This window comes from Gadus morhua, chromosome 9 (assembly GCF_902167405.1).
Source record: "Gadus morhua chromosome 9, gadMor3.0, whole genome shotgun sequence".
In the NCBI taxonomy this organism is placed as follows: Eukaryota; Metazoa; Chordata; class Actinopteri; order Gadiformes; family Gadidae; genus Gadus; species Gadus morhua.
In genome coordinates, this window is record NC_044056.1 from 17,413,303 (window position 1) to 17,431,551 (window position 18,249).

Sequence of the window (18,249 nt, forward strand, 5' to 3'; positions counted from 1 at the left end):
ACAAAGAGAGGCGAGAACAGCAGTGTAAAGGGGACAAAATGGGGACAAAATGAACATGAGAACAAAGAGAGTGAGATGGAGCTGAATGATGAGAATGAGACCACTGCTTGACCAGCAGTGACGGGGGGGGGGGGGGGGGGTAACTTTTTAGGGGTTTAGTGAAGCTTGCGTTGATTTAGCTCAGATTAGTTTTAGTGTTAAAGCTAGCTGCCCTTTAGAAGATGGCAAGATGGCGAGCATGCTCAGGAGAAAATCCGACAGGAGCAAAGCATATTCCGCAGCTTATTCTTACAGCAGAGTGTGAGCGTTATTGTGGTGTGAGTGTATGTGTTTTTAAGTCACGGTTAACCCTCTGTTTTTAGTTATAAATATATAATATACATATAATAAACCTTTTTCATATAGGCCCAGCATTGAGCTACCTTGTCTTTCGGCTCGTAAGAGAGAATGAAATGGTTCTCGTCAACATGCACACCATCAAATGGCTTTTCTACTGAAGTTCGGCCATTTTGTGTCACAGTGCGCATGTTTGTTCACCTGGCTGGGACTCCCCCCCTCTGAGGTGTCCGCTGCCTTTGTAGTCATGGAAGCCGTTTCACACATCCGCCTGTCAATCTTTCCCTGCCACAGCTCGTGCAAGCCTTATTGTGCTATCCATCGGCACATTTTCAACAGAAAGAAAAAAATACAGGTGATTTGGATGTAGCTTTATTTATTTTTTTCATACATATATATATAAGTCAAATCCTTTGATTTTATGAAATGCATAATAAGCATCATAGTAAAGCGTTACGCCAAAGGAAAGAAGCAGAATAATTTTGCAAGTGCTTAATGGTAATTGTTAATGTTTTGCTTGCTGTATTTGTAATTTAATCAGCAAAGCAAAACCTATTTGAGTAAGTTTATTTAGTATAATTATTTTTTGGTTAATTCAATATTATTTTATTGCAATGTTTGTTTTACACATATGGGATGCAAAGAGTGCATTTCTCTCAGCCACAGAAAACGTCCATTTGCAGTGTTTACCAATTTTGGATGTGGATGTTTATAGGCAGTACTTTAAAAGAAAAAAGCTAGTCTTTTTAGAGAAAAACAGGACTAATTTGTTATATGTCTTCACTTTCAGGTAAATCATTGTGACTATTGCTTTGAATTTCTTTAAGTTGCATTTGTTGAAAAAAAATGTTGTACGCTTTTAAAAAATCTGTCTTATATTTGTATTTATATAAATAGTATGTCTTGTGTTTTATTGTGCTTTTATCTAATTTATCCTGTTATCCTGTTCTCCTGTTTGTTGTGGTTTAATGCGTTTTTGTTTGTGACATTTTAATGTAAACCTATTTGTGTGTGTGTGTGTGCGCACGTGTGTGTATGTGTTTGCGTGCCTGCTAGTGTGCATTTGTGTATGCATGCATGCATGCATGCGTCTGCATGAGTGCAATGTGTTGGTGAGTTTAACCAATTTAACCCCTTGTATAAACGCTAATTCATCTGTTCACAGGCCGCTTCGAGATATAAGCATAGATTTTCCTTCAAGTGACAACAGGGCTTGAAAATTTAATCACGCAGAAGTCAAACCATTGAACCCTCTTACAAGACAGCGTGTGCCCATCAGCTAATATAATAAGTGAAGGGCTTTGGCACACCTGCGTCTCTGTGAGGTATATGTGTGTGGTAGGCAGACAACATGGCTAATGCATTACCACCTTTTGTGTTTATATCCTTTCGGTTGACAGGCAGGGTGTTAGGAGGAAATAGAATCGATCAGAAAGAATGGAACCTCTCAAAGCTCATGTTTATGTTCCTATTGGTCACCATCAATAATGCATGTATTTTTAACTATGATTTTCACATAAATCAAGCGCTGTCCAGTCGGAATCAGTGCTCAGGTGACGACAAAATTGTCCAAAATAATGATTGCCCAGAAAAATGTTGTCCCTCATATCCATAAATTAAACCAGTGTGTTTGTTTGTTTATTATTTATGTGTTTCAAACGACGTGTACAAACTATTTGATTTGGTGTCTGACGTCCAACACTCAGCCACCTATTTTGGCATTCATCTCAATTTAACATTGCTAAGCGTGTGTGTGTGTGTGTGTGTGTGTGTGTGTGTGTGTGTGTGTGTGTCTGTCTGTCTGTCTGTCTGTCTGTCTGTCTGTCTGTCTGTCTGTCTGTATGTCTTACTGTCTGTCTGTCTGTCTGTGTGTGTGTGTGTGTGTGTGTGTGTGTGTGTGTGTGTGTGTGTGTGTGTGTGTGTGTGTGTGTGTGTGTGTGTGTGTGTGTGTGTGTGTGTGTGTACCTGCGTGCGTGCGTGAGAAACGATCAGGCATAGTGGATGTATAAATCATTGCTCTGGATTATGGCTGTTTTATTATTCATGATGTAAGTCTTTTATCACCAGTGATATTCGTCTTCTCTATGTCCCCCATGATCTGCAAGAGAGGGAGAAAGCTGGAGAGAGAGAGACAGAGAGACAGAGAAACAGAGAGAGAGAGAGAGAGAGAGAGAGAGAGAGAGAGAGAGAGAGAGAGAGAGAGAGAGAGAGAGAGCGAGGGAGAGAGACAGGATGGGGGTGAGAGTTTGGAGGGGGGTTTGGCTGCATGGGACCCATACATAAATGAACTTGTTAAGCAAGCGTGTGTGTGTGTGTGTGTGTGTGTGTGTGTGTGTGTGTGTGTGTGTGTGTGTGTGTGAGTGTGAGTGTGAGTGTGTGTGTGTGTGTGTGTGTGTGTGTGTGTGTGTGTGTGTGTGTGTGTGTGTGTGTGTGTGTGTGTGTTACTGAGTCCTATAACTTTACAATACCGCCTGTTTCAAGAACCACCAAGCCTTCATTAGATTCACGTGTTCCTCTTTTATTTACCTCAATTTGTCTTTTCATCTCTTACAGTCTACGTGCAGGAAAAAGGCCCTGGCTCACTCTTTTTTTCTTGCTGATTTTCTTTGATGGCTCTATACCTCTCTCTTTTCTTTCAGATTTTGTTCCACATGGACCTTATGGAACATGCAGGCCTACATAATGTGCAAGTATGTGCTGGAAAACACAAGATCAATTCAATTTAATTTTATTACGAATTCAAACAACACAAACTCAATCATTCCATTCAGTGTGATCGTAATATAAAATATAACAACTTCAGATATTTTTTACTCTTTTTACATTATTAATACCTGACTAGTAGTATGGACCACCATTCTTTGTTTTTCGACATTTAAACATTTTGCTGGCTGTGTATGATACCCTATGAACTTGTGTGACTCCCCATCTCTCTCTCTCTCTCTCTCTCTTGCGCTCTCTCCCTCACTCTCTTGCTCTCTCTCTCTCTCCCGTTCTGTCTCATGCTTGTTCTCTTCCTCTCTCGCTCCCCCTCTCTGTCCAGACATGTGGAATAAAGGAGAACCATGTGTCGTGGGTCAGCCTCCCATTCACCTCACAGGTGGTCAGTCACATCTGCTCTCTCCCACACCCACACCCACACACACACACACACACACACACACACACACACACACACACACACACACACACACACACACACTCACACACTGTTGTGAATCTTGCAGTACAGCGCCCCCTGACGAAGATGTTGTCTCACTACAATTTATTGTATGCGTTTACAAAAATTCGGCTGTTTTTCGAACTACAGACTACATCAAGTTGTGCATCTTGAGGACATAAAGAGTTTCCTAGGTTTATAAATGTGCGTGAGCTAGAGGAAAATAACTACTGTAAATGTGATCTTATAAATTAAATGTATATATTAGGCCTATATATATATATATATATATAACATTTTAGATATAGAGGTTCAACGTTTTAATTAACCATAATTAACCATAATTAACCATTACAGTACACATACTATTCTATCAGACGTTCCTACTAAATGATTTGCTTTATGGCAGATAGCTTAATAACAACATGGCAAAAAAAATGACTACTGTTCAGTGGAACAGTATAATGTAATATTTGCTCTGAATCTTCATTTTGACAGGCTGTAGAAATCACAAAATGAACTATGAACGAAGACAGTATCTCTTTTATATCTTTTCTGTGTGTTGTGTGACTTCGAATAATGATTCAAAGAAAGCGCTATTACCCATTTTATGAGGTCTATTGATGTTACCTGCTGTCACTGAGTTTGTCATTATTTAGCTTTGAGTGACATCTAGTGGCATTTGAGTGAAAATATCTTCACCATAACGGCACAAGGCAACGTGCATGGACCGTTGTAATCCACCAGGTGGAAATAGAGTCAAGGCCTGTATTCACAGTCATTAGATTAGATTAAACATTTAGTCTCTGCGTGTGTGTGTGTGTGTGTGTGTGTGTGTGTGTGTGTGTGTGTGTGTGTGTGTGTGTGTGTGTGTGTGTGTGTGTGTGTGTGTGTGTGTGTGTGTGTGTGTGTGTGTGTGTGTGTGTGTGTGTACACATGAACACAGGAAAATACTAACTTAATATCAAACATTGGATTCCAAACTTTTTGGCAACATATTAAAGCAAATTCAGCAACATCATCCACAATTATATGATTAAAAATGAAAGAATTACATATAACAGAGGATGGAATTGTGTCAGCGCTAAAAACGAAAGACCACTAAACATATGTTGTTTAAAGAAAAAGGTTTTAGAAAAAACTAATTATAATTCTTAAATATAAAGTATTACTATTGTACTAGTTACATTTTTGCACAATTCTATTTGAATAAGAGATCATAATTATGTCATATCATAATGCCATATCGCTGCCATATTATTGCAACATGTTTTTCAAGTAGCTATAACAAGCGTTCGTAAATAATGATTAAAAAAATAACATGTGTCGTCTTTTGATGGCGTCATCACGGGGATTTTCCGGATACGTCGCACGGGGCTTCTCCATAACCGCGTTAGCTTAAATCCTCAAATATAAAAACAGTGGCTTTATTAACAAACCAACCTCAAAGGAGTACAGGGTAAGATAAACGAAGAGGACAGCTTTCTCACATGGCGACGAATGGACAAAATAACAAAGCGTCGGTGTGAACAGCGACAAGATTATTTGAAAACAGAATGTCAACAACGCGGCCCCTCCTCGGTATGAAACGAGTCACCGAGCTAAACTGTTCCGATCAGCCGACGAGCAGGCTCTCTGCAGCGGGCAGCCACCGAAAACAGGAACCCCCCACTGTCGACGAGTTTACAGTCCTGGAAGACAAACAAGAGGAGCTAAAATGTGCCAAACCCCGAGTCGAACAAGTTTTCAAGGTAGCTTTCACCATTATAGGTCTTCTGGACTGCACTGGACAATCGCATGGCAGCAAGATATCACGTCAGATTTGGTTGCAACTTAAAGGAAACAGAGACGACGTGTCAAAGGCTAAAGTAAGTGAAATACATAAATGCGTGTGTGTCGTTCGATGTTGTAATTTAGCCTGGAACTGTTCGTATTGAGACGGCCAATACCCAGTCATCAAATCATGTGTGTTTGTGCGTGCATTTCTCATTTATAGTTCATGTTGTCAATTAACTTGTCTACTGAACGTCATAGACATGACAGCCATTATTAATGGAGACGCCATCCGGCTTTTGATGGTTCTCTCCAATGAATGTGCATAGTAACTACTTATCTATTATTCCGTCAATTGACAACCTGATTACCTTGTTATGGGTCCTTGAGTGTGCAAGCAAAGTGGGGTCTATGGGGGTGATTCACATGTTGCAATCGGCTATAAAGTAGATTCTTGGCCAGTAACTCTGTCCCAGTTTAATAAAGTTCAACTTTTTCACCTCTGACTTGTTCGTTACACAGTAACAACCCTAGTGGCCTGAGAGCTTCCTATACTGTTGCAAAATACATAATACATGTATTTTAAAACCTACATTTCAACACCGTCATGTGACACTTTTGCCTCCACTCCTCAGCACCAATGCAAGGAGAGTAATGGTGGCAATATAAATGAGGAATATGTTTGAAAGTACTCTGGATCAAACTTTATAGCTTAATTGGTTGGACAAATCCCATGATGCACACAATGCATCATGCAATCTTTTCTTAGTGATACTCCACCATTATGGGATGCCTTCAGAGAGTTGTAGTAAAGTTAAATCTTAAATAAACCTACCCTAACCATGACTAATCAGAACTGTTTATTGTCATGTCTCACAAACAAACATGTCTCTCTAGCTCTCGTGAGACATCATTGACTTGATTGTACGCAGTAAAGTTGACACATCATGCCACACTGGTGTCACACATGAGAGAATGTGAGAATAAATGTATCTATTTTTAGCTCCAAAGATACCCTTAGTTAATTTTAGTATCTTCAACATGGCTCTTAATGCTCCCTTTATTCAACAGAAAATCTGCCAATACTTTGACAAACCTAAACCTCTATACAAATAAGATATAACAAATAAATAAACTTCTGGACAGAACACAAATGAAGTATTCCTATTTCAGGATGAGTGGTATGAATGGTACAGAGGGGCACTATCGGTTTAAATAAAACCTGGTTCTTGGTCCTAAGTTGGTATGATTGGAAGGCACCAGTGAACTAGCTAACGCTTCCCTCTGCCCGGCGCAGGAGTATGTGAGGGGCCTGTGTGACCCAGAGCTGCAGGAGATAGAGCGATATCCGGTGGACATGCACTGCATCTTCGCCGGTGCCCGAGGACTCTTTCTAGACAGGCTGCTGCGGGACACCAGCGCGGAGGTCCTGGTGCCCGAACCAGGCCGCTTGCGACTTCTGGGTCGCGCTGAGCCCGTGGTGATGGCCCAGAGCAGAGTTCAACAGTTTGTGGCGCTGTTTCAGGTGGGCAGAATGCTTAAGCTCACTGTCTGTTTATAGCCAAAGAATGAGATCTCTGTTCCTGCTTTGAAGAAAAATGAAAAGAATAAGGGACTATGCATCCTTGAGCCCATTGCTACATTCTTCTCAGCGATTTCTATCAGCATTCCATTTTAATCGAAGCCAATTTCATTTCTGGCAGTCGCATAAGCATGATTCAATTCAGTAAGAAGCTCTCAGGATAGCCACTTTTTGTCAAGGTCCGTTGAACACAATCAACTGCACCCTAAATCAGATTTTGAAAAAGCAAACTTACTCAAAACATGCCATTTTCCTGCCCGGTGTCCAGGAAAAGCGAAGCCTGCCTGGCGAGAGGGAGCCAGCCGTGAAACGGGCATTCAAGTCCTTCGTTGAGGAGAGGGACGACAAATACACCATGGAGCTGCTTCTGCTGCCCAGCGCCCTGAAGGAGGAGCTGCTGGGTCTGGCCCAGAGCCCCTCCAGCACACTGCCTGGCTCTTCCCTGGTCGGTGTCATATTAGATCTACATGGACAGTGTCGTTGGGTTGTGTCTACATTTCCACAACCCTATTTACATGGTGCTTAAAGTAATACTCTTGGGCTCATGTCTTCCTTTGCTTTTTCTCCGGCCCGTACCCAGGCGTCAGCCAGCGAGGGCCCGTTTGCCAGCCTGGCCGAGGCAGAGCAGGACCGCTCCCAGAGCAGCACGCCTGTGACGGAGCTCTCCAACCGCATCCTGGACACCAGCTTTGAGGAGAAGGGAGCCGGGGCCGGGCCCTCGTCAGGCGAGGATGGTAAAGCAGGGGGCGGGATAAGCCTTGGATCCGAGGCAGCGCACCTGAACGGCGTCCGGCCCTCCCACAAGCGGCGCTCCTCGGAGAGCGAGACCCGCGACACGAAGAGACAGTACTCCCTGGAGCGCTGCGAGGAGTCGCTGGAGAGGGAGAGGGAGCGGGAAATGGAGCAAGAGAGGCGGGACAGGGAGAGGGCGCGGGACTGGAGGGAGAGAGAGAGCCGCCTGACCGACAGCTGCAGGTCCAAAACGCCCGCCGCCTCGTTCTCGTCCCCGCTCTGCCCGTTGTCCTCGTCCAAAGCCAACACCATCGCGGGCCCCCTCCTTCTGGACTGCAGCGACAGCGCGCTGGACGACGGAGAGACCGTCAGCCCTGAAACCAACCTCCGCTGCCTCGTCAATTTCTTCAGGTGTTTATTGGATTGTAATGTCATGCTAAGAATCTAAAGACAAAGGTTTCTTGTTATATTGTATAGAGTAGGAAAAGTTGAGGCCAAAATTATAAGTACGAGTTTGCAGATTTTGTGATTGGTCTCGGGGCTTGCGTCACTGAATGATTCTGGTTTCCTTCTAGAACCATGGGCTACCAGCAGGAAGTGGTGGAGCGCGTTGTTAAGGAGACCGGGCAGACGGAAGACACCTTCCTTGTGCTAGAGAGAATCGTTGAGGAGACCAAGCGCTTTGAACAAGAAGGACACGGAGGCGAGCAGGGAGCACAACGGCTCTCCTCCTCGGTTGCTTCATCCACTGTGTCCCGTGTCAAAGTCAAGGAGTGCGTCCCCAGCAAACTGTCGGCCGACGCCACTGGCAAATTCCCTGGGAGCATTAAGCCTGCCCACAGCAATGGTCTCGGCCATCGGAGGCACTGTAGCAGCGGCGGAGAAACCAAAACTCAGCAGGTACCCCAAAACCCATCCTGCTATACCCCACCCTGAAGCTTATGGACAGATACATGGCAAAGAGAGATACATGGTCTTTCTTATGCATCTCTAATGTCACCGGTAGACGTATTTAAAGGTCAAACGTCTTCCTCTGTGGCAAAATGAGACGATAACAAGACTAATGGAGGAACCGCTTGAATTTCAGGCCACCACGATCAGGAGGAGCTCTACGGGACAGGGGGGCGCCGGGAGCTGTGACGTCATCACCATCGACGACGACGACGACGACGGGGACCCCGTCGCCACGGACACCACAACGCCAGGGAGAGGCGCTTCCCGGCTCACCGCCATGGAACACCTGGACTCGCAGTCGGGGTCGAGGACGGACTACCTGGCGAGAGGAGCGGGGGGAAGCACGGCCAGGGACCACCTGACCCGGGCCGGCGGGACTCTGACCCTGGGCGGCCAGGCCAAGGTGGAGACGGTGACCGCCCTGCGTAGCGTCCCTCAGCGGCTGACCGGCCCCCACGCCACCCCCCTCGCCACCCCCTCCTCCACCGCTCCCACCTCCTCAAATGTAGGTATTCCAAGAGGGAGTTCCGAGCGGCCGCTTCCTCTTCCGATGGCTGCTTCCCGACAACATCCCCTTTTTTTCTTCTGCTTTCCTTCACTTGAGTTGTATTCTCGGACTAGCTGGTGCTCTAGGCATCAAAGCATTAAGCCAGATTGTATTAAGCCTCAAGCATTTGACCTTTGAGGCCACAAATGCATGGAAATGTAAAACTAATGAACTTTTGAGTGAGAGAATAATTATAATGACGGCAATAATTTGACCTGTACATACAAAGAAAACAATACACAACGTTGCAGAATTGGCCAAAATGAAAGCCCTGATATTTTTCAGGGCTTTCATTGCTCACGTGTTCTTTTTGAATACCCATGTCCATATTGATTCAATGGTTCTAAACTTTGAGCTCTCTGCTTCCATGCTTGCTTTGGCTCTGGTTTATCTGCAAGAGGAGGAGTGCTGCATCAGACACAACAAGCGCTTTCTTTAGGGCTGGGTAATGCCCGGTACCTTTTCAATTCAATTTGATTCTTTAGGCCTTGATTCGATTCGATTTCGATTCGATATGGATCCAATTGATTCGATATCGATTCAATAATGCGTGCAGATGACAAAAATACTCAAATATTATTTAGAATTAACCATTTCAAACTGAATTAACCTCTTCATTGTGCTTTAACTAGCAAAAGGGAATGCACCATTGTATAGTACTGTTCCTGGGATAAACTTGCAGCATAAAAGTAATAATCATAACATGGACAAATGTAAAGGGGCATGTCAATTTAGGCATACTCACTTCTAGATTACAATGTATGCTTCTTTATTATTTTTATTTTTTTAATGGAAATAATCAATATCAAAAAATGTCTGAATCGAGAACAATAAATTGAATCTATATTTTTAACCAGCCCTAGCTTTCTTCATAGGACGGTCATGGCTGCGGTTTTGGTGCAGCTCCTGTTTGACTTCAGTATGTTAGCTGTTCAATAACGAGTTGGTAGTTACTGAGTCGATCTTTGGCAGGTCATGGAAAACACATTATTTTGTTCACAGGTTAGTTGGTTTCTGTCAATCACATGACAGTATGACACACATTCCTTTACCTTGTGCAATGGTTTCTGTGTTATCTGTGTTATCACGGAATGATAACACAGAGGGCCACATTGTTCACTCAGGCCTGCCTCATGTTTAACATACAGAGGAATGCCTCGTCACATGATTTAACCGGCTCTTCTTCTTCTTTTGTCATTCCTTCAGACGGCCAATCCCAAGCTCCGGCACTCTGCGTTGTTGTACCTGACCGTCGGACATGCGGGTTCCCAAGGCAGCAGGGTGCAGCCCCCCGCTGTCGGCGACCCATCCATATCGCCGGTGACGGGTCTGGCCCGCTTCCACCAGTCCCTGCGGACGCCGTACACCCTGTCGCTGCCCAATGAGCCGGGGCGGGCCGAGCTCCGGCACATCATCATTGACGGAAGCAACGTGGCCATGGCGTGAGTCACTCGCCCACACACACCCACAAATAACAAGCACGCACATCACAGACTCAAACAGGCCCCTACAGGTTTGTTATTTATATTTAAACACTAGTGATGAGTTAAAATGTGGCATCCTTTGTTGTGACTATCCAAAATAAGCCTAAAACCCTAATTAGTTTTGCCACATCATCGTTGGAGAAAAACTTAGCCTGGTGAGACCATCCTGATCTGGCAAGGTCCCCATTTTTCCTGCTCTCTGTAGATCTGTCTTGCCTCGATCCTGTTGAAAATAAACAAAGTGCAGCAATCAAAAAAAAAAAATTTTTTTAAGTAGACTGAATCATGTCATTATGTAAGGATGAACAGATACCTGCACAGCAGGATTATCTCAGAGAAGAAAATATTGTTTTTTTACTTCCATACTGATGGAAGTGGAAGTAAGACAAAATATTGTCGAGGCCTCTCCCATATTTGGAAATCAATTGCTGCCCTGCCAAGGCCAGACTGATATTAATTGACAAACCTTAATATTTAGACAGTCTCACAAGGTGGGTCAACATTTTTACTGTTGTGTACCGTCGGATTTGGTGGATCATTATCGAGTGCACACTTTCGCTCATCTTTCACCCATGCCTTTGTGCGTCAACGACTGACAGCTTTCTAACATTTAGACAGGGCTATCTTATTCACTGTGGATTTTCAATTTACAAATATTTTTTCTAAACCCCTCAAATGAGTCAGAACTTGTCCAACTAATATAATGACTTAATTTGTAGAAATCCAGTGAATCCCACTGTCCGGAAGCATTGTCAATTAATTAGCTTTTTCAATTTCTGCTTAATCTTGTATCCTGTTACTTCTTATCTTCACAACCAACCTCTTTTCAACCGCCTCCTCCTCTCGCTTTGAATAATGAATACCTAACTCTATTGGGGAGATTTTTCAAAGAAAGATGCTGTTTCAATTAAATGCATGAAACTGTAATTTCCCCGAGGGAAAATTCTCTGAAGCAAGCAGATTAAAGGGACCAACAAAAACGGGACAGATAAGACACAAGAGACGAAGAGTGGTGTTCGATTTCAGCTTATTTGTAAGCTGTTAGTATACACTCTGCGTTGTGCATTTTCATTGTAGTAGTAACTCTTGAAGTTGAAATCAAGGCTGCTTGACAGGTTGCATCAGAGGGTCTAATAGATGGTTTATTACAGGATTTATTACAGGATTTAATACAGGCTGTCAATCCCTCTTCTCACCGAAACCAAAGGTTTGGCGCGAAGATTATACTAAAGAATATCTGAATCACAAAAGAAGAGATGCAGTGATAGTGGCATATGGCCATGGCTATGACCCAGACGGCCTGGCACCGGCCATTTGATTCGTCCTTGTAGGAACATAAACAAATGGAGGTTTGTTGGAATTAACACCTCGTATCAGTTGGAGAGTCACTGGCCTGTCCCCACATTAAGAGATGTGAACACAGAGTGACGCCAACATTCTACAGTGGCAACCCCCACATGGTGGCAGAGACAGTACAGTTCATAGCCGAGAAAAATATAGGGGCTAAAATACTGTCTACATATTGTAGCCCCTGGCCAGAGGTCAATGGCTTGATGCATGGCCAATGCTGCCCATGTCTATAAGTTTAGCAAAGACGGTTACATTTATTTATTAAGATTATCAAATCCTCTTTGTACCTTTTTTGTTTTCTCAAATTTCCTACCTTTTATTTTATCGCATTTGATTTTTAAGATGAAGCCATTGCTCTTTCACCCCTCGGGTTAGACAAAGATATTTTTCACTACACTTCCTTCCACCACCTCAAAGGCTTCATCTTCCTCTCCATCTCCGTTGCAGCGCTGCAATGCACAGGCTTATCAGTAGTTTTAAACCTTGGGTAAATATGGACTCTTGGTCCTAGTGTCATCTCTTCCTGTTTCTGATTTCTGCGGTACATGCACTTGGGGACTTCCCTGACGTTGCGTAGCAGCTTCAACAACAAGCTCAAACTTTGTATGTTTGCGTGTGCTCGCCTCCATGCAAATCTTGTGCTGCATCACTCTTGCTGCACAAGGTTGAGCACTCTTCACAAGCCCACATTCTATGATCCATTGTCCTGGGTCCTGGGTACTGGGTCTAGTTGAATGACTAGAGAATGACTTGTGAGTCTAAGCAATCAGCAACATTTAGTAATTCCCTTCATTAGAAGTGTTGCACTTCATTAACCGAGTGACCCGAACTCGGAGGCAGGTTTCACACAATACTTTTGTAGTTATCACAATTAGGACAATCCTTATAGAATATGGGGGAAATTGGGGCTCCATTGACCTCACTGAAACTAGGCGTAACGATGTTCAATGTACCTCCATGAAAACCCCCATCCATGTACGCACGGGGGAATTTGGGTTAAAAATAATCCCATAGGCAGGTGATCTTGTATCATCCCTCATCATCAACCTGCTGTATTGCCGGCTTTGTCGTCCGTCGTTGTTGTTGTCATTTTGGGTTACCCTGGAAACCGCTTGGCGTGCCATTTATCGACTGACGTGCATTGTTTGGGTATTTGCATGTCTCGCCTCTGGGATCTGGGTCACCTCGTGGCCCTCTCTCTATCACGTCACAGGGTGATACCAAACCTTTAAGGAACAGGATGCTGATGTGCGTGCACACGTGTTGCTACCAGGGTTTTTTGTCTGTGTTCTTTTTTTAACGAGCTTGAATGAAACTCCGAAAGCCACAATTACAATTGTCCTCTTAACATGCTCATTTTATCTTGGGAATCATCGCTCAGCGTTTATACGTATGCTTTAGAATTGCTTTATGTTATCAACCAACATGCTTCCCATGTTTGTTGACATTATGATACAATTTATGTTATGATAAAATTCTGACCTGAAAATAATCTGCTAGATTTGTCGGTACAATTTACAAAATAACCAAATTAATTATTATTAATACTTCTTATTAATGCTCAAATGAACATCAAACTTCAACAGAGACTTTTATTTACCTTTATGAACCGATCAGAAAAGCCTGACTGTAGCCAACCTGTGGGTGCACTCCCACTGTCAACCATCGTCTTATGTCTCTGTCCCTCTCAGACATGGGCTCCGTCGCTTCTTCTCGTGTCGAGGTATCGCGCTGGCTGTGGAGGCCTTCTGGCGTCGGGGCCACCGGGAGATCACCGTCTTTGTCCCCCAGTGGCGGCAGAAAAGGGACCGGCTTACCATAGGTACAGTACAGTATAGTATGTGCGTGCTGAGCTGGGGCTGGGTGCTGTGCGTGATGCACGCGTGCATAGATGCTAAGCGTGGCCTGTCCTTTTTTTGTTCTCTAGAGCAACACTTTCTGAATCAGCTGGAGAACCTGAGGCTGCTCTCCTTCACCCCGTCCAGGGAGGTCTGTGGTCGGAGGATAGCCTCCCATGACGACAGGTGCGTTATCCCCATCCATGCATTCACTCTCTCCAGCTGTTCCCCTCCCTGCAGCTGTTCCCCTCCCTCCAGAATGTGGTGTTAGGGGCCACTAGGAGCAAGCTCCCGGCTAGCAGATGGATGAGGTCAGCGATAGGAGAGATTAAATATGGGTCTGAATGGTTGACATGAGCATTGAAATTTGCCTGGTTGACGTATGGTGACTCGTTCCTCATTCCAAATTACTGATAAATTTCGCTTCAAATTGTTTTAAGCAATAAGCGAAACTCAAATAATGATGCTGCTCGGCTGGAAATAGGTAAGGAGCCTGTCACTTAATGACCCCAACCTATTCAATCAACAGGTTCCTGCTCCACTTGGCCGAGAAAACGGAGGGGGTAATCGTAACCAACGACAACCTGAGGGACTTTGTCGACACGTCGGTTGCCTGGCTTCACATCATCAAGGAGAGGTTTGTGACACGTTTGGTCATGACTTTTAGGGAGCACTGTTTAGTGCAATTGCTGACCTAGATTGTTTTTTCTTACTTATTCACAACTGCATATCTGTGACTGTTGTCAAAGATATGTGCTTGTTGATGCACACGGGTACATCTTCCTGATGCTAATGTCAAGCGAGTTTTGGGATGAGGTTGTGGCGCCCTCTAGGGGTATTTCCACACATCCCAGAAACTAATGCATGACTATTAGGCCACTGCCCTACAGTAGGCTTAACATTTCACCCATTCGCCACACATACGCTGAACTGTTGTACATTTCTTATTCATTGCTCAATCCTGGTGTAGTTTACGGTTCTTTTACGGTTCAGATTCTTGTTTTCTGGCTGCTGGTCATGTCTAGTGGTAAGAACTCTGTTGAGCATCCTCATGAGCTCAGAGTTACATTATCAGCGCAATGGAAAGGTTCCACCAGTGAAGGGATTGTTCAATGCAACACTGAGAAAACCCTGGAAAAAGATGGCCGGAAATGTACTTGCTGGACCAGGAATTGTCCATTGCTTTCTGCCTAGCAGGAGAATAGCCTAGGCTTTTGGGCAAGACCCAATAAACTTATTTTGGTTGTTGCCCCCCCAGGCTGCTTCCCTTCACCTTTGTGGAGGACCACTTCATGATACCAGACGACCCTCTTGGGAGGCATGGTCCACACCTGGAGCTGTTCCTGCGCAAGTAAGTTCCAACAACAAGGACATAATCGATCCGTTGAATTTGCTTCCAAGGAGGGGGACCAAACCTCTCCACTCCCCGTCTGTTTGTTAGGCGGAGCACCTTTACTCCTCCACCAAGGAGACGAGCAGACGCCCAGACCCCAAACCAACAGCAACACCCCCAACAGCAGCCAGCCTACGGCCAGGACCCGCAGAACTCCTCCGCTTCGCCATGGCCCCAGCCGGCCCACGGCAGACCCCAGCCCACCTGGCCTCAAAAGGGACCCCCGGAGTGGCACCCTGCACCCCACCGCTCGCCTTCCCCTTCCACCTCCCGGGCGCCGACGCTGACGGCGCCGCCGCCGCCTCCGCAGCGCTCGCAGGCGGAGACCCTGGAGCTGAAGGCCAAGCTGTACGACATCTTCCCCGAGCAGAAGCAGCGCATCGACCGGATCCTAAGTGACAACCCCTACATGAGGGACCTGAACGCCCTGTCTGGCCTGCTGCTGGGATAGATGGAAACACACGCCCACAGCAACACGCCACTGTTGGGGTACAGCCACAACATGCTCATTATACGCTTATGGCCACACCAACCCCAATGTGTTTTCATACCTTTTCACATGTTCCGCTCGGGGGAGGAAGAGAGAGAGAGAGAGAGAGAAACACAGATTATTTTTTTCCTATTTAAATTAAAGAGTTTGATCACCAAACGAGCTGCTATTGAGAAAGTTATTTGTTGGACTTGCTTCTCCCCCTCCACCCCTCCTAAACATTCAGTGATCTTATTTGATGAAGCTCAACAACACTTGCATCGACTGAGCTAAATCATTAGCCCTTTGCACAAATTGCACCTTTCTAAAGACCAGGGCTGTGATCTTGAAACCGCAGGATTTTGCTGACTTGTGGGACCAGAAGTAATAATTGATTTTGGTCGAAGACAGCACAATGGTCCTGAAAAGACAAACCTGGCATCCATTACAGAGGCCGGTTCCTTATGTCCCAAGTTCAAGACTTCCCTGAGACCCTATGGACAGTTGTCATGCATCTCACAAAAGAGTATTTATGAATTGGTTCTTTTTCTACAAATGGCTTCTAAATAATTATGTTGAGCGTTCCTACCCTTGTTTCATTTGTTGAAGAATGTGAGGTAAAGTCTGCATTTGCTTCCAGGGATTTTGGTTTTAGAATTGAAATACAGGGGATACTGATTTTGAATAATTAATTGCTGTGAGATTTATTGTCAGGTTTAGCCTTTCTTTTGGTTAACTTGTCAGCTACAGATTTAGAGTTGAAATTCGATTCCAAAAGGATTTATGCTGCCATTAAACCAGTTCCTATCATCATCCTTGCTCCGGCGGATACATATTTCTATACAATCCAATGCCTTTATTTGCTGTTTTGAATGGTTTTCTGTAATTATTTGATTGCCTTGATTTCAGTTTAAAATAGAAATTGTTTGAGCATATACAGATAAGCTCAACTTTGGCCAAGAGATTTGAAATCCTTTTCTTTACCTTGAAATTGTCTTTATTGGCGGGGTTTTCTGTGTCTGCAAAAAATCAAAGAAATCTTTAATTTTTTCATGTAGCAATTCGATTCATCCTAGGTCTAGTAATACCTGTTATGACTATTGCTAAACCCCAGTGCAGGGCATCTCCATGCCCTTGGATTACAGTTTGGTTTAAAGTAAAGCCTTGTCTTTACGCAATCTCTCCATTGCTCCATCTGTTCTAAGGTGGCTCAACACAGGGTGTATGTTCCTTTTTACTCATTTATAGAATAATGGGGTGGAAAGTTACAAGATGGTTATGGAATCTAAAACTTAATTGAAATAACTAGGTGAGTACAATTATTGGGTTTAAGTATTTCCCTTAAACTTGGTTAGTTTTGATCTTCAACTCCAATAGAGAATGTTTTCTGCACTGCCCCCCCCCCCCCCCCCCCCCCCCACCCGGAGCTATTGCTAATATGCACTGAATTTGGTTAATCTACTTAACGGACATCAGGAAATTGATGTACTCATTTGTCTGTTCTACTTCATTTTTCATGTACATTGTTGATTTTCTAAAATCTTTATTTGTTATGGCCAAACTGCACAAATGTTTTTCTGTATCTGTTTATTGAAATACAGCATATTGTGACTATCGTTCTTTTTGCCATTTCTCGGAACAAGCAAGGTCCGACTACAAGTCACTGGATTATTTTGAGTTTTGTGTTCTTCAGTTTGGTGTCAAGCATCTGCTGCTACACATGACCATCCACTAGGGAGCGATGTGCACCAACTATCAATGTTTCACCTGCGCCTTTCAACAGATCATCCTCAAATAGTATTATTGTATCCAGCTTTTAGTTATCGAGCAGCATGTCCGATAGTGTCAACAGAAAGGGCATGTTGTACCAGACCAGAGTTATCCCTAAATTAGTTTTGTGGTCTAAATGAAGAACAAGTTATCCAAATACTGACCCACAGATATTGTTAAAATTATGCAGAGGAATACTGTCTGGCCTTGTGTAGTATAATTAGTTCATCCATCAAACCGTATTCAGTGAATACCCATATTGCAGACTTTACGTGGGGAGATATTTAGGGACTGCTGTTCTAATGATGCCCTTTTATCCCTCTCTGGTTATTTGTCTGCCTGGCTTCTGGGGTAAAGCTTATATGGTTTATGAGCCAGGCTGCCTGAAAGTCATTTATAATATGGATGCCAAGATTTAAAGTCGTATGAGGCACTGATATCTTCATTTTTATTTTTTGCAGGAAATAGACCACAAATGGAGACAATTGATTAAAGAACATCTTGCGCTTCGTTGTTTGTTCGTTTCAAACAGGCAGAATCATCTTTAAAGGTAATATATTATACCACCACCAGGTGTGTGTGTGTGTGTGTGTGTGTGTGTGTGTGTGTGTGTGTGTGTGTGTGTGTGTGTGTGTGTGTGTGTGTGTGTGTGTGTGTGTGTGTGTGTGTGTGTGTGTGTGATTAGCCGTTGCACGCGTTCTAAAAATCAGCCTCTTCTGACGTCACAAGTGGGCGTGTCCACCTCTATGTATGACAGATGAGCAAGGCTGGTAAGGCTGGTACATTGATCTATCCAGCACACATCTCACAGCTGGTGGTATATATTTTAAGCACTCTGGTCACCTTTAGGCACGTTGATCT

The 18,249-nt window shown here is 44.1% G+C and overlaps 1 protein-coding gene across 1 annotated transcript; it reads left to right on the top strand.

The window, feature by feature from the left end:
* Nucleotides 1-4,826: 4,826 nt before the first annotated feature.
* On the top strand, nucleotides 4,827-17,234 carry n4bp1 (nedd4 binding protein 1). The gene is made up of 12 exons (XM_030366218.1): nucleotides 4,827-5,364; nucleotides 6,567-6,794; nucleotides 7,120-7,296; nucleotides 7,432-7,994; nucleotides 8,159-8,483; nucleotides 8,671-9,042; nucleotides 10,291-10,526; nucleotides 13,610-13,740; nucleotides 13,846-13,942; nucleotides 14,286-14,393; nucleotides 15,015-15,107; nucleotides 15,198-17,234. Exons 1-12 carry the CDS (start codon nucleotides 5,053-5,055, stop codon nucleotides 15,598-15,600), a joined length of 3,045 nt encoding a protein of 1,014 aa, XP_030222078.1. The 5' UTR covers nucleotides 4,827-5,052; the 3' UTR covers nucleotides 15,601-17,234.
* The last annotated feature ends 1,015 nt before the right edge of the window (nucleotides 17,235-18,249 follow it).